The 14,822-nt window shown below is 33.7% G+C and overlaps 1 protein-coding gene across 8 annotated transcripts in view; it reads left to right on the plus strand.

Annotated features, from left to right (window-relative positions):
- Positions 1 to 14,822, plus strand: part of kif1b (kinesin family member 1B) — a 113,815-nt gene that overhangs the window by 48,402 nt on the left and 50,591 nt on the right. For 4 of the 8 annotated variants that reach the window (XM_056448925.1, XM_056448927.1, XM_056448926.1 and 1 more), the window contains 7 exons: positions 2,453 to 2,664; positions 8,869 to 8,948; positions 9,222 to 9,297; positions 11,862 to 11,941; positions 13,093 to 13,199; positions 13,442 to 13,525; positions 13,866 to 14,046. In XM_056448925.1, the coding sequence (XP_056304900.1) occupies positions 2,453 to 2,664; positions 8,869 to 8,948; positions 9,222 to 9,297; positions 11,862 to 11,941; positions 13,093 to 13,199; positions 13,442 to 13,525; positions 13,866 to 14,046 (820 nt within the window). The remainder of the gene's footprint in view (positions 1 to 2,452; positions 2,665 to 8,868; positions 8,949 to 9,221; positions 9,298 to 11,861; positions 11,942 to 13,092; positions 13,200 to 13,441; positions 13,526 to 13,865; positions 14,047 to 14,822) is intronic. The other 4 variants (XM_056448928.1, XM_056448929.1, XM_056448930.1 and 1 more) reach the window with 1 other exon arrangement.

Below are 14,822 nucleotides of genomic sequence, written 5' to 3' on the forward strand. Positions count from 1 at the left end.
AAGGTTTATTTGTCATCTAACTGTTCCTTGCAGGTGACGATATTAACGATGTTAAAACACTGCTAAGTTCACAAACTGAAGCAATGCTCTATCGGAGAAAAGGTGCATATTTTCATCCTATTTCATTAACAGAATAGCAGTTTCAGTGGTAGTGTAAGTTACCTTAGCATTGCGTAGCTTCAGTTTTTTTCATTTTGCTGTAGTCCAAGTGCTTCCTCTCCCATCCCTGTTCACCATATCCTCAGCATATCTTATTTTAAGAGCTGCAGAAGTGAATCCGAGCACAGACTGTTATTTGGGTTTCTGTCTGGGAGTTCTTGATATGCGCAGAGAGATGAATGCACACTGTGCTTTCTACCGCTACAACCATATGGCACGGCGAAAGCAAATATTTGAACTTGACTGAAATGCTTGGCCATGGTCTGTGTGCGCTAGCAGCCCGATCGCATCTTCTGAACGCATGAACAGTAATGTAATGCAGTGCTGTTACGCCGCCATGTTGGCCTAGTTGCTTCAGGAGAGAGACTTTTCAGATAAATGAAGTGGGGAAAAATCTAATAGCGTAAATGTAAAGCTCGAGCGAACTGTCATAAAGCTCCCTGGGAGAGGTTTCGTAAAGCACACTCCTCTCCTAGTCTGTGTAGCTTTACCGAAAGGGTGTTTTTGAAGAGTTTTTTTTCTTTTCGGCTGTCAAAACATTGACAGCATCATGATTTTGGGAATGATGTGCCGCATGGAAAGTACGATTTCTAGCTTGTATCTGCAGCATGTGAACATAAAGCTCTTCCACCACCCCAAGCCTCCCCTCTCCGGGTTTGTGACCTTTATGCAATCCTCTCCACCCCAACACATCGCTTCTCTTCTATCCAAGAACCGATGTCATTTGTCATTTTTCACCCAGGTCAAAATCTATTCAGGTTTGAGTCATGTGATTTATTAGTAAAAGTGCTTGTTAGCTGGACTGCACTGTTGTCCGGACACACTTTGTAAAATAATAATAAAATATTAATAAAATATTAATAAAACATAATTTATGATTAAATAAATGCTTGTGTATTACAGCAACTGATTTATATAATTAGCAGTAATAATACAAACAAAAATGTATATATGGATGATGTAATATTTTATGTTTAAATATTTGATTCATTACACTTGAAATCGACTAGATTTAAAATATTATTAATTATAATATTAGTCCATCCGTCCGTTCGTATATCTGTCCGTCTCTCTCTGTATATCTATCTGTCTGTCTTTCTGTCCATCTGTCTGTCTCTCTGTATATCTATCTGTCTGTCTTTCTATCCATCTATCTGTCTGTCTTTCTGTCCATCTGTCTGTCTCTCTGTATATCTATCTGTCTGTCTTTCTATCCATCTGTCTGTCTGTCTGTATATCTATCTGTCTGTCTTTCTGTCCATCTGTCTGTCTCTCTGTATATCTATCTGTCTGTCTTTCTATCCATCTATCTGTCTGTCTTTCTGTCCATCTGTCTGTCTCTCTGTATATCTATCTGTCTGTCTTTCTGTCCATCTGTCTGTCTCTCTGTATATCTATCTGTCTGTCTTTCTATCCATCTGTCTGTCTCTCTGTTTATCTATCTGTCTGTCTTTCTATATATCCGTCCATCTATCCATCTGTCTATCTATCCGTCTGTCCCTCTGTCTATCTTTCTACAGTATCTATCCATCTGTGTATCTATCTAAATCTATCCATCCGTATGTCTATCTATCTATCTATCTATCTATCTATCTATCTATCTATCTATCTATCTATCTATCTATCTATCTATCTATCTATCTATCTATCTATCTATCTATCTATCTATCTATCTATCTATCTATCTATCTATCTATCTATCTATCTATCTATCTATCTATCTATCTATCTATCTATCTGTATGTGTTATACATTTAAGTAAACATTTATTTAATATAATAATAATATAATATAATAATATATAACTTTCAAGTATGTATTTTGAAAATTAACTTTAAGTATAACATGAGCAAATATAATATTTGGAAAAAAGTCAAATTTGTCTTGTGCTAAATTTAGTACAATTTATGTCAAAAGTAAATTTTACTTAAAAAAAAAATTTTAAGTACAAACATTAGAGACAAAACACGTTTAAATTCCTTACAGATTTTCTAAAGCAGGTTTTGATATCTTGTTTTAATGATATTATTTCCTGAAGAGAGTCCAAGATTCCAGACACATAAATCATTTTCCATGCAACGACCTGAGGTGAAAAATGTCAAATCTGACTGTGACTGGTGTGTTTGTTTGTAATCCTTTGTGAACTGTGTGTCTTACATTGCTCTTTCCTCCTCTTTGTCCTTTTTTTCTTCCTTTCTTTCTGTCTCTTATCCTCTCTGTCACATTTCTGTCTCCACCACTTTCGCTTCTTCCTCCTCTTCCTTGCGTCGTCTGTTTCTCCTCTGTGGCTCAGACCTGAAAGATATACACAACAATAAGCATAGATACTTGCTTGCCTCAGAGAACCAACGGCCTGGCCATTTCTCCACAGCACCCATGGGCTGTCTGACAGCCTCTCCGTCCTCAGGCTCTCTCTGCAGCCAGGCAGGCCTTCAGTCCGTCTCCAGCATCCAGGAGCGCATCATGTCCACGCCAGGTGGAGAAGAGGCCATCGAGAGGCTCAAGGTACACACATACAAAAGAAGAATCAAGTGCTTAAGTGAAAAAAAAATGTCCTGGTGTCGCAAAGGTTTCCTCTTGAATTCATCAAAACTAATTAGAGAACAATGTGTAATAAGATAATGGAGGTGCTTCAGGCACCTGGTGACCTTTATTATTTAAAATGTGCTGCTCAAAATGATTAGCATGTTCTCATAAATATGTATGCTCTGCTACAGATCACCATGGTAACCTGGGAGGTATTTTAAGGACTTCATCTGTGCGGTTATGCTTTTGGTTTGACAGATTGAGGACTGATTTAATGATGTCTAACAACACCTGTGGATTATCAGGAGTACTGAAATGCGCTAAAGTATTCGATATTAGTAGAAATGGTCAGAAAGTGAATCTATCTGATACCAAACGGTCTGTGTATTGGTCAGTAAGGGTGTCGAAATAAATAGTTTTTTTTTTCCCCGATGCACCACAATGCAGACGCGAATAATTCAATACCGGTTCAGTAATAATTATAACCGGTTATTATGTACTGACGTCATTTATCACTTACTATGGCGAGGGAGGAGACCGCGAGTAATTAAATTGCTCCAACTACTAAAACAGATAACTGCACAATTTACTACTTGTGAGTTTGCAGGACAGTCTTTCACTGACACTGAAGTACATGAGAATCAAGCTAGGAAAAAAATAAAAGCTGTAAACTCTCTCACTCTCTGTGGCTCTTTTGACCTGCTGGCGTGTTTGTGAGGTAACGTTTTATCTCCTCTCTTGGCTGTTACAACATTAACGTTACTTGTAGATCCAGACACGAGCGTGTCTGCAGAGCAAGTTTTCTTCACCGCGTCGCTGTCTATAATGGATCAGCTGTTCACCTCGGCCGTTTAACATCAGTGTCTGTTACTGTTTGCTGAATAGCGCCAGAGCTGCACTGACCATTTGAGCCAATCACAGCCTTTTCTGTTAAGCGTGATCAATCATAGGCATTTAAAAACACACTTAACAACATTCAAAAAGCAAGCGAGATGATATTTACATTTGTTTATTTGCTATAATTGCTCAAGTTTAATGCATTGAAAAAGAGTGTTTTCTTTGCGCAGGTAAAATTAAAGGTACAATACATATATCTGACTGCTTGTATTAAAGGACACAATTGTATTACAAATAATATATGAATATATTTTTAAATTGCAAATTTTAATGCAAGTATTATTGTAAGTAAAGTTAGGTAAAATATCAAGTTGTGTATGGAAATCATCGTCAATGCACCATGATTCACGGAGATATCGAATTGAACTGAATTGATGGCATGATAATTGTAACCAAATCGTGAGACCAGTATAAGGTTCACACCCCTATTGGTCAGTATATTTTTAAAACAAAGTAAAATAAAAAGTTTTTGTAAAATTATTATTATTATTATTTTTTTTGTCCCTCCATTGAAAGTCTATTCACCCAATTCATTCATAAACAGCCAAAAAAACAACAGCAACATCCATTATAAATTGTTCAAGCATTCTTGTTTGATGCACAAAAACCATTATGTTCATTGATCAATGTAAATAAAAGGCTAAATTAAATGTGTTTGTCATGTACAGAAATCTGGTCTCCTCAAAAAAAACTCAACGTGTATTAAACCAGTTTATTTTAATTTTTTCATATGGATTTATCCATTTATAAATGTAAAATATCTAAATATAAATGTATAATTTATCCAGTCTGTTCTCTGAGAATGAACAAGCCCTCTGGGTTTACAATGATATGATGCTGAGTAAATATTATGTTTATTTGAATATTTAACATAAAAAGATAATAAACGTGAAATTACAGTTGAAATCATAATTATTAGCCCCCCTGATTATTTTTCCCCCAATTTCTGTTTAACAGAGAGATTTTTTTCAACACATTTATAAACATAATAGTTTTAATAACTCATTTCTAATAACTGATTTTTTTTTATATTTACCATGATGACCGTAAATAATATTTTACTACATATTTTTCAAGACACTTATTTACAGCTTAAAGTGACATTTAAAGGCTTAACTAGATAATTAGGTTAACTAGGCAGGTTAGGGTAAATAGGCAAGTTATTGTATAAGTAAGATTTGTTCTGTAGCCTATCGAAAAATATAGCTTAAAGGGGTATATAATTTTGACCTTAAAATGTTTTTTAAAAAAATGAAAAACTGCTTTCATTCCAGCCAAAATAAAACATTTAAGACCTTCCTCCAGAAGAAAAAATGTTATAAGACATACTGTGAAAATTTCCTTTAAACATCATGTGGGAAATATTTAAAAAAAGAAAAATAATTCTGACTTAAGCTGTATATTTGCTGCTTATAATATTTTAAATTGTAATTGAATATATTAGTTGATTGAGTGGTTTGATGCCATTTATGGAGACTCTGTAAATGTGTGCAATAGTAAGAGAGGAAAGGAGAGGGAAAGTATACGTGGCTGCAGCTTCTAGGCTTTAGTTTCCATGGTTACGGCAAGGGGCTCGCACCAGTGACGTCAAACTCCCGACGCATTTCTGAAGGAAATCAGACAGAAATAGACAGGCTCTTTGTGAATTAGCTAAAAATGTGGACGTATGATAAAAAGCGAGCACATCCTTGACCTTAATCAATAATGTAATCAGATTGTTTTTCCAGTGTGATTCATATTGAAGACAGTTACTTTATCATGTTTGTGGTTTGCTCTGTAAATGATCAATTCCACACTTGGAGATATAAATTACTGGTCTGGTATATTTATATAAAGGTCTAATAAAATGTCATTTAGAGCATTTTTATCAGTGGATGACAGTTGTTCAGATTATAAATGTTTTAATTTGTTTGGTTATTCCACCAGATCTTGATTTCTGAACTTTACTTTTGAATTAGAACATTAGTATTGTCTAATAACAAATCTAACATTTCTGAAAACATGCCCACTTTTTTGTTGTTTTTTTGTAAATATGCACTATTTTGAATATGCCTATTTTGGTGTCTGAGTACAGTATAGCTGTTTTTGTAGCATGTGTCTTTAAATGCAAATGTGTGTCCCTGCCCACCATTCCCACACGCGTGACTGCTTCTCATGTTGCATCAGATAAACACCAGCCAGTGATAGAGATAGACTTGGATGAAGCTGAAATACAGCTCATTAATCAAAAATACAGAGTGAGTTTATTTGATGTATTTGTGGTGGAGTTTATTCAAGCCTTTCTGAAATGATGAGTCTCACAAAAATGCCATTTGCAGTACACACACACAAATGCTCGTTTACTGACACCATGCTGCTGTGGTGATTATAGCAGTTATGAATTACATATCGATTTTACTGTCTCTAAAAACATTTTAAACTTATAAAACTCATTTCTGAGATGCTGCTGATCAGAGAGTTTGAACAGATATTTTAATCCCGGTTTTTTTGCAAAAAGTTCTGTGGATTTGTGTATACATATTATTATAAAAACATGGCCCCTGTCAATCAATTTGGTGGGCGTAGAAGACCACACTCCTACGTCACGTTGCGGTGGACCTCAAAATCACTGGAATTTTGGTCCTATTTTAACGTCAGGAAATTTTAAAAAAGAGACTTGTGTTTATATCGCTCCAGTATGACGGTGGACACACTATACCTACAGACAGTTCTGTCCAAACAGCTATCAAAAGTTGATTTTCATCAAAGGTGCTCTTTAATATAATACTATATAATACGATTCTAATATATTCTCCCAAAAATGAAAATTCACTCAGTATTTACACTGTTTACTCACCCTCAAGGGTTATTTATTATGTTATTATGAACTCTATGAAAGATATTATTCACAGCTAAACTGTAACCATTGAGTTTTATAGTCAAATATCATGGAAGTCAATGGCTACAGGTATCCAGCTTTCATCAAAATATCTTCCTCTGTGTTTCCTCTGCGCATCAATAGATTTGCTCTTCAGTGTTTAAACTCTCAGCAGTGAATATTAAACCACACTGAACTGAACTGAACTGAACTTCAACACTAAAAACTGGACTGACACTGTTTCAGTTTACTATAATCTTCCATGTTAAGCTGCTTTGACACAATCTACATTGTAAAAGCGCTATATAAATAAAGATGAATTGAACTGAACTGAATTTAACACAAGAAAAGAAGTCAAACAGGTTACGCAATTTTCAGTTTTGGGTGAACTATCTCTTTAATACAACATCACAGTAAGACAGATTTACTGTATTTTAAATCAAATAAATGCAGCTGTTATGAAGAAAAACCCTTTTTTTAGAGAACATAAGTGAGTTGTAGTAGTATACACATGTCAAATGCAAGGATAACCCAGTTTTCCCAGCTCCCCGTGGTGATGTGTGTTTCTCAGAAGAATACGCCCACAGGTTTAAAGAAGCTACAGTGTTAGTTTCTCCATGAACAGATGGCAGGGGTGTTAACCCTTTAGGAAGGATCTAGGGGGAGCTTCCTGTACCTCAGGACAGATGGTTCTGGTCTTCCTCTTAGCCAAGGACAATAAGAGCCAGACACAATAGAGGAAAACCAGCTTTCGACTTCCTGTATTTAACGCCATTTGTTACTTTTAACCCCATGTCCCATTGCACACTGGGTAATAATGGCCTGGCTTTGCCCTTTTAGCTATTGAAAGCTTAAACTTATGGCCTTCCCACAACTTGCTGTGTCTACTTTAACATGTTTACAGGGCAGAATAAGCCTCTTAGTATCACACACATAGGTCAGGCAGGTCATAATGGCAAGTATGTGGAAATAATTCACACCAAGGACAATAACTTGTTGATAAAAGATAAAAGGTTTAAAAATTGTGGTTATCTAAATAAATAAAAAAAAACACCACAACTATAAAAATATGAAAAGTATAGGGGGATGACTTTCAAAACAATCAGATTCTAGATATTAAGTTGTAGATTTGAAATGTATATACCATAAAGAGGGGATTATGATGAATATCAGTTACAAGAAAAAAAATCAAATAGCAAATCTTTTGTTACATTTAACCAATTTAATGTTTGCTTACATCAAAGCTGTGAACGCTAGTATCATCATTTCCTCAAATATTAACGGTCATATGAAATTAACATTAAGTGTTTTAGATGTTGGTATTAGTATTGTTAATTTTTAGGATATCTATAAGCTAGTGCGCCCCAAAACAGAGAGAAAATTCACATTTAGAAGATCTAAAACTGTTTTTAAAGCTTGTAGTTTGACACTTCCGCCTAAATTCGCGTCACCTCATACCTTCAGTTTCTCATCAAATCGTGACCAATCAAAAGCTCTCTAGTATCTGTCAGGCCTGCCCCCTGCAAGACGCTTTGCATTTGAAGTGCTTGAGCTCAACCACTCTCACTGGCAGAGCGGTGATATAACAATGCTATTGGCTGAATTAAAAAAATTAAATTAAAGGGGAGGGGCTACACTGTGTCCCACCCTTTCTTCATATTTTGGTTGAGATTACGTCAAACATCAAATAAAACTGCACATTTCAAAGCATTTCACGGGACCTTTAAGTAATTTGAACTCGGCATTGGCAATAATAGCAATAAAAACCCATGAAATCATCAGAAGTGTTGGGCAAAATTAATCTCATCCAAAATGAAAGTTTGTTTTGACATACAGTAATATATGTGTGTATCCTATATATTTGTTATTTATATGTAATACACGCATACATGAAACAAAACTATACAAAAATGTGTTACATAGATCTTTAAGTTTATATACAATTTCTATTATATACATTTTTATCTTCTATTAAAATATTAATAAACATTTTGTTTATGCATATGCATACATGTGTGTATCTATATATACATAATAAATATACACATCACACACACATATATTGTGTCAAAACTAGTTTTAATTTTGGTTTGCGATTTAAATCTATGCCTAGCACTACATGGATACATTTTTGAAGGACCACATGTGAATGAAGATTAGAGTAATCATGCTGAAAATTCACATTTGCTAAAACAGGAATACATTTTAAAATATGTCGATATCAAAAACTGTTATTTTAAATTGTAATATTTCTGTTTTGGTTGTATTTATGATCACAAAAATGCAGCTTTTATTAGCATAAAACACTGCTATTAAACTCTTTTAAGATCTCAATTGGAAATTTTGATTATATGAATTAATAAACCATCATACAGCCTTCCACATTATCCTTTGCAATGTACTGAACGTCTTTGTCTGTGCTCATTCAGGAGTCAGAAAAGATCATAGCCGAGCTGAATGAGACCTGGGAAGAGAAGCTGAGGAAGACAGAGGCCATCCGTATGGAGAGGTCAGTGCGGACTTGAGTGCCATCTGGCTCCCTTCCTATTGTCCCTGTGCACATACCCATCATGCCCGTGAGGGGTGTCTGCTCTGTGTCCACGTGCTCAGCCAGTGCTAGTCTATACCAGACTCCAGCAGCTGTCAAAAAGCACATAACACGCTGACCCCAGTATTAAATAAATATATCCTTCAGATGTCTCTGTGGTTGACTGCTCATAAAAAAGCTGTTGACTGTAATGTCATTTAGCTTGTGTCTGATGTTTCTCTTCTCTCCTCTCAGAGAGGCGCTGCTGGCAGAGATGGGAGTTGCCATACGGGAGGACGGGGGAACCCTGGGCGTCTTCTCTCCTAAAAAGGTACAACATGTGGAAAGTCTTCATCATTAATCAGCATTACTGTCTGCAACACTCACCTCCTCCTCAAGCCTTTTTTTCCTCCTGTTTCATCATCCATCATTCTTTTTTTCCTCCCCATTCTTTTATCTTTTGTTTTTGCTCGCCTCTTGCATTGGAATCCTATTAAGTTTGGTCCTGATAGACCAACGTCACTGTCCATTGAGGACTTTAGTGTTTATTCTTCCAATCAGGTTTGTCAAATTCAAGGGATTTTCATTTGTAAAATATATATATACATATATACATATATATATATACATACATACATACATACATACATACATACATAAAAAAGTGTGTGTTTCTTAAGCAAACCTAAATAGTTTCTAAGTAGTTCTTATTTTCCCATGTCATTGTTAGGTTTTAGTGTGTGGTAATTTTAAATATATGTTTGTGTGTAGCAAAAACTGAAGCAATTTGATGTTGTTGATGCTTAAAATAATGTAATAACTGCAATTTTTTAAAAATACGATTATTGTTTTAATTATTATACTTATATTATACATATATATATATATATATATATATATATATATATATATATATATATATATATATATATATATATATATATATATGTATATATATATATATGTATATATATATATATATATATAATATATAATATTATTATTATTAATATTATTATTAATACATTTTAATTGATTAAATTTAATAAATAGAAAATGACAAATTAATATAAAATTAATAATCGTTAATATTTGAAACCTTAATTAAAATATTTTATTTCTCAAGAAGCAATGTTGAATACTTCATATTCTAATCAAATTATAACTTATTATTATTATTATTATTGTTGTTGTTGTTGTTGTTGTTGTTGTTGTTTATACATTTTAATTGATTAGAATTAATGAATTAAAAAATCAAAAATTAATAAGTAAAATTTTGAAACCTTTTAAATAATTTATTTCTTGAGAAGCAGTGTTGAATACTTATATTCTTATCCACATAATATCTCTTATGAACAAAAATGCAATTTCTAAAAATTACATATGAAACTAAACTATGGGAAAAAATTTATCTTTTTCTTGAGAAAAATTGCATGAAATATGCTATTAGCGTGAATAGTAACACAACAAGATTTTTTATTTAAGTAAACATAGAAAATGTAAATGAATGCACATCCCCTTTAACATGTTACATACAGTGGGACTAATGTTTATATTGCATGATTCAATGATAAATGGCTCCCATAAAAATCAGCCATTTTAATTAGGCAGAAAGCTCTGAGACTAACTGAACCTGTCAGAGCTGATTTAATCTCTTGGTGGATGTTTAAAAGACAAACACAGATAGATGTACATATGTACAACCCCTTTTTATATCATACTGCATGTAATTTGCTAAAATCTTAATTGGATAGATAAAAAAAATTTGCCACAACCAGTGAAAGATTGATATTGAGACAGGAAAATTACCATTTCTCTAAATCTTGTTATGTCTTTTCACCAGTGTGTCCGCGGCATCTTAAAAATTCACTTAAAATATTGTGTTGTAGGTCTTAAGTCATTTTAAACTGGTCTTGTTCATGTAAAGCTAGCTAATTACTGCAAAAACAATCCATCTAAAAAAAAGTTTAAGGAAAGTTTAATTTTATAACTCTATTTACCAATATGGTTTAATTGTATTCCTTACAAAACATTTTAAAGCTCTATGAATTTATAGCTCATATATGTTGAGGACACTGACATGGACAGACTGTTGTGCATATAATTAGTTTATTTTTTAAGCATGTATTTTAGATGTTTATTAAACGTCTTTTTTAAAACGATCTATTAACTTTTGACACATTATTTAAAATGTATAGCTAAATATGAATTTTAATGGGGCAAGTCTGAAATTGTATTTATAATGGTTTTAACAAATCTTCAGTTTGACTTGATGAAGCCTGCAGAAACCCTGTTTTAGTTGTTCCTCCCTAAACGTTTCAACCCAGTAAGCTTACCTCTTTAAAAAAAAAACTCTTTCCCAGTGTGTGTTTTATTTGTCTACATATTCATGCTTTCATTCATTTTCTTCTTTTTGTCTATGATTTCTCTCTCTGTCATTTTGGCTCTAAAATAGCTTTTCGTTGAAAGGCCCTGTGAACTCTATACTGACTTTAATGGGGTGTTTTCACCCAAAAAGGTTGGTGGTATAGTTGAAAATCAATTGTAGCTTCTAGTCATTTAGCTCCTAGAGGCTCATTTGTTGCTTTATCAAGCTTTGAGAAGGCTAAATTTGTAATCTGAGGACTTTTAATCTATTTTAAATGTTATGCATTAGAAGCTTTGCTGTTTTATTGAAGTTGCTATTAAAAGAGCTAACAAATATAAGTGTGATGTCAGTCACATATCACTATCAATTTTTCTTCTCACTATTTTATTTGGCTAGTACATAGGATTAATAACAGCGATACAAAGAACCGGTTAGCTTAAACATCCATAGATATCAGTGTCAGTTCTTACTGCTGTTGAGTCTTGTCTGAGTTGTGTGACATTCTCACTGACCCTGCTTCTCTACAGACGCCTCACCTGGTGAACCTGAACGAGGATCCTTTGATGTCAGAATGTCTGCTCTATTATATCAAAGATGGAATAACAAGGTATGAATCACTTCAGGATCTGTCAGAAGCTCCCAGAACTGTAGTTTGCACACATGGTGGCTACACATCCAACCAATCAATGTTCACTCAGAGTTTATGCTTTGAAGTTTTCATGATTTTTTGTTATACACTTGTCTACTTTTACTTGTTGAATACACTCAAATAACTGGGCTCTAGACAGTTCAATATGCTATCATTGAAAGTTTGACAATTAATTTTTTTTTGATGTCGCACTGGTGCCTTTACATCTTTGCAGCTAGTAAGCGGTGATATTCCGTTTTGTATATGAAACAGGGCTACTCATTTGAAACTTGTGAGATCCACACTCAATATTAAGTATTATTATAATATTAATATATTAAATATATGGAACGAGTAATGCATTATTATTACAGTATTTCTATTGATTTTGTCAAATCAGTTGTTGTGCAATTTGATTTGTACAAATATCTGTATGGTTTCTGTGATATTTTCTATGAAAAACATTTGAGTTGGGCTATAATAGCTGTTTCTATCCAAACGTGGGAATTAGATTTATGTGCAAAACTGCAATATCACGTAAAACATTTGTCAATAAAACATCATTTCCATCCTATGAGTCAAAGAGAATAAAATCTTTAATATTCTAAGTAATGCCCTTTAAAATTGGGAAATCTTAAATTGCTTTCCATTTTTTTTTACTTGTGTTTATAACATTTTAATTTAAATATAGCATTTCCCTCTATACCCACAAATATTATTCCATTATATAGACCATTTCAGTGTGGTCATGTCATTGGTCCATGAACATTTCCTGCTCGAAACCTGCTTCAAGCTATTTCCTAACTGAAACAAGAGGCAATTCAATCATGACTTAATGTTAAAACAGCTACCGTAACATTATTTAGCAATATTTGTCTGTTTAACGATTGTAGGAATCTATAGGAATTAAAAATGTAAAACGGGAAATTTGTTGGGACTGTTGTTTTTGTTTACATCCCTCAAAATGGTCTATACTGTATGTACTATTATAAATAATGTCTTTTAAACAACTGTGAAAGTGCTGAAACTGTGAAAGTTTACTGAAAATGTGTTGCGCCACCTTGTAACAATGTTGTAATGTGACAATTGGAGGATCCCTGTGAATAAAATAAATGTCTTTGTTTTGACAGGGTGGGCCAGGCAGATGCTGAAAGAAGACAGGATATCGTTCTAAGCGGAGCACACATTAAAGAGGAACACTGTATCTTCCGCAGTGAGAGGAATGCCAATGGACACGGTTAGAGCTTTTCACTTACATCTTTAGATCTGATAGGCTGTTTAAAATTCAGATGAAGAATGCCTTTATGCTTTCAGATCAGACATGATTAGTGCAAATGAATTAACTTCTTTGTCAAAGATTATGTCCTCAGTTTTACAGTTTTTTGTTGTTGTTGTTTTTTTACACTTTTACTGAGTGAAATTATATGAAATTATTATGCATTGCTAATAAAGGTAGTGACTTTTCTTCCATCTCTACAGTGATTGTCACGTTGGAGCCATGTGAGGGATCAGAAACGTATGTAAATGGAAAACGTGTGAATTCTGCGGTCCAGCTGCGCTCAGGTGAGTCACTGGCAGCTTGCCTATTTTGCTAGTTTTAAGTTTTGCTTTGTCATATATAAACAAATGGGATATTATAATTTATGCATTATCTACTGTTTTTCACAGTAAAAGTTAATTATTTCCTGTTAATGTGATATAGCCACAGACAGTTATACTAATGTGTGGAAGCAGTTAAATGCAAAGTTTTAAGGCACATGTGTAATCTTTTACGCATGGTTAGAAAAATCCAGCTAAGACTACTGTGCTGCTGCTGAAATTCCTAGCACATGCACATATACTTTGAGCTTAAATTTGTGATTTCGTTAAGTTGTTCAAATGTTTGTTCCTGCTGATTTTTCAGGTAACCGCATTATCATGGGAAAGAACCACGTGTTCCGGTTTAACCACCCTGAGCAGGCTCGCGCTGAGCGTGAGAAGACTCCGTCAGCAGAGACACCTGTAGAACCTGTTGACTGGACTTTTGCCCAAAGAGAACTGCTGGAGAAACAGGGTATCGACATGAAGCAAGAGATGGAGAAGAGGTATGAAGTCCTATGGATTATTTCGTATCATTTAGGGATGCACTATATAATGACAGCTATATCAATATCGGCCGATAAGTGCTATTTTTTTTTATTATTGGTTTTGGTCAGATAACAAAATAAGGTCAATATCTTAAAGCAGGACTATTCGATTAGTTTGTTGTGGGGGCAAGTTCATGAAAAGCATCCCAAATGAGGGGCCGGAGAGATATGACTTGCAATATGAGTGTTGACACAACAGCATGTAAGAGCGCATATGCTGTATTTTTGCTCCTTAAGACACGCACATTGGTTTTTTCTACATTAAAACGTTAACATGTTGTATTTTGAAACTACACAACATCACTGCATTGTACAATATGTTTTTACAAACATATTCAAATGTTGTATTTCGAAGCACAACAAAATCAGTGTATTGCTGAAATAGGCTTCTACATTCAGACACATTCATATGTTATGTTTTAAACTGCGTAACAATTAGATCCAACGATTATAGATTTTGGTTGTACGATTATATAGTCTAAAGAATAATCATGGTTTCACAGTCATCACGATTATGCATTTATTAAATTCAAAACACTACTAGTTTAGAAAATCACAATAAAACTGCTTATATGTTAAAATGTTATTTATTGCTGTCAGTTTACAAATCTAGCACAAAATATTAATAAAAAAACAAACAATAGTCCAGTTCTCTCTTTGGATGTATAAATAAAGGAAAAAGTTTTTGATTTAAACATGAGTGATAATTTTGACAGAAAATATAATGACAGAAC

Source organism: Danio aesculapii, chromosome 23, assembly GCF_903798145.1.
Source record: "Danio aesculapii chromosome 23, fDanAes4.1, whole genome shotgun sequence".
NCBI lineage: Eukaryota > Metazoa > Chordata > Actinopteri > Cypriniformes > Danionidae > Danio > Danio aesculapii.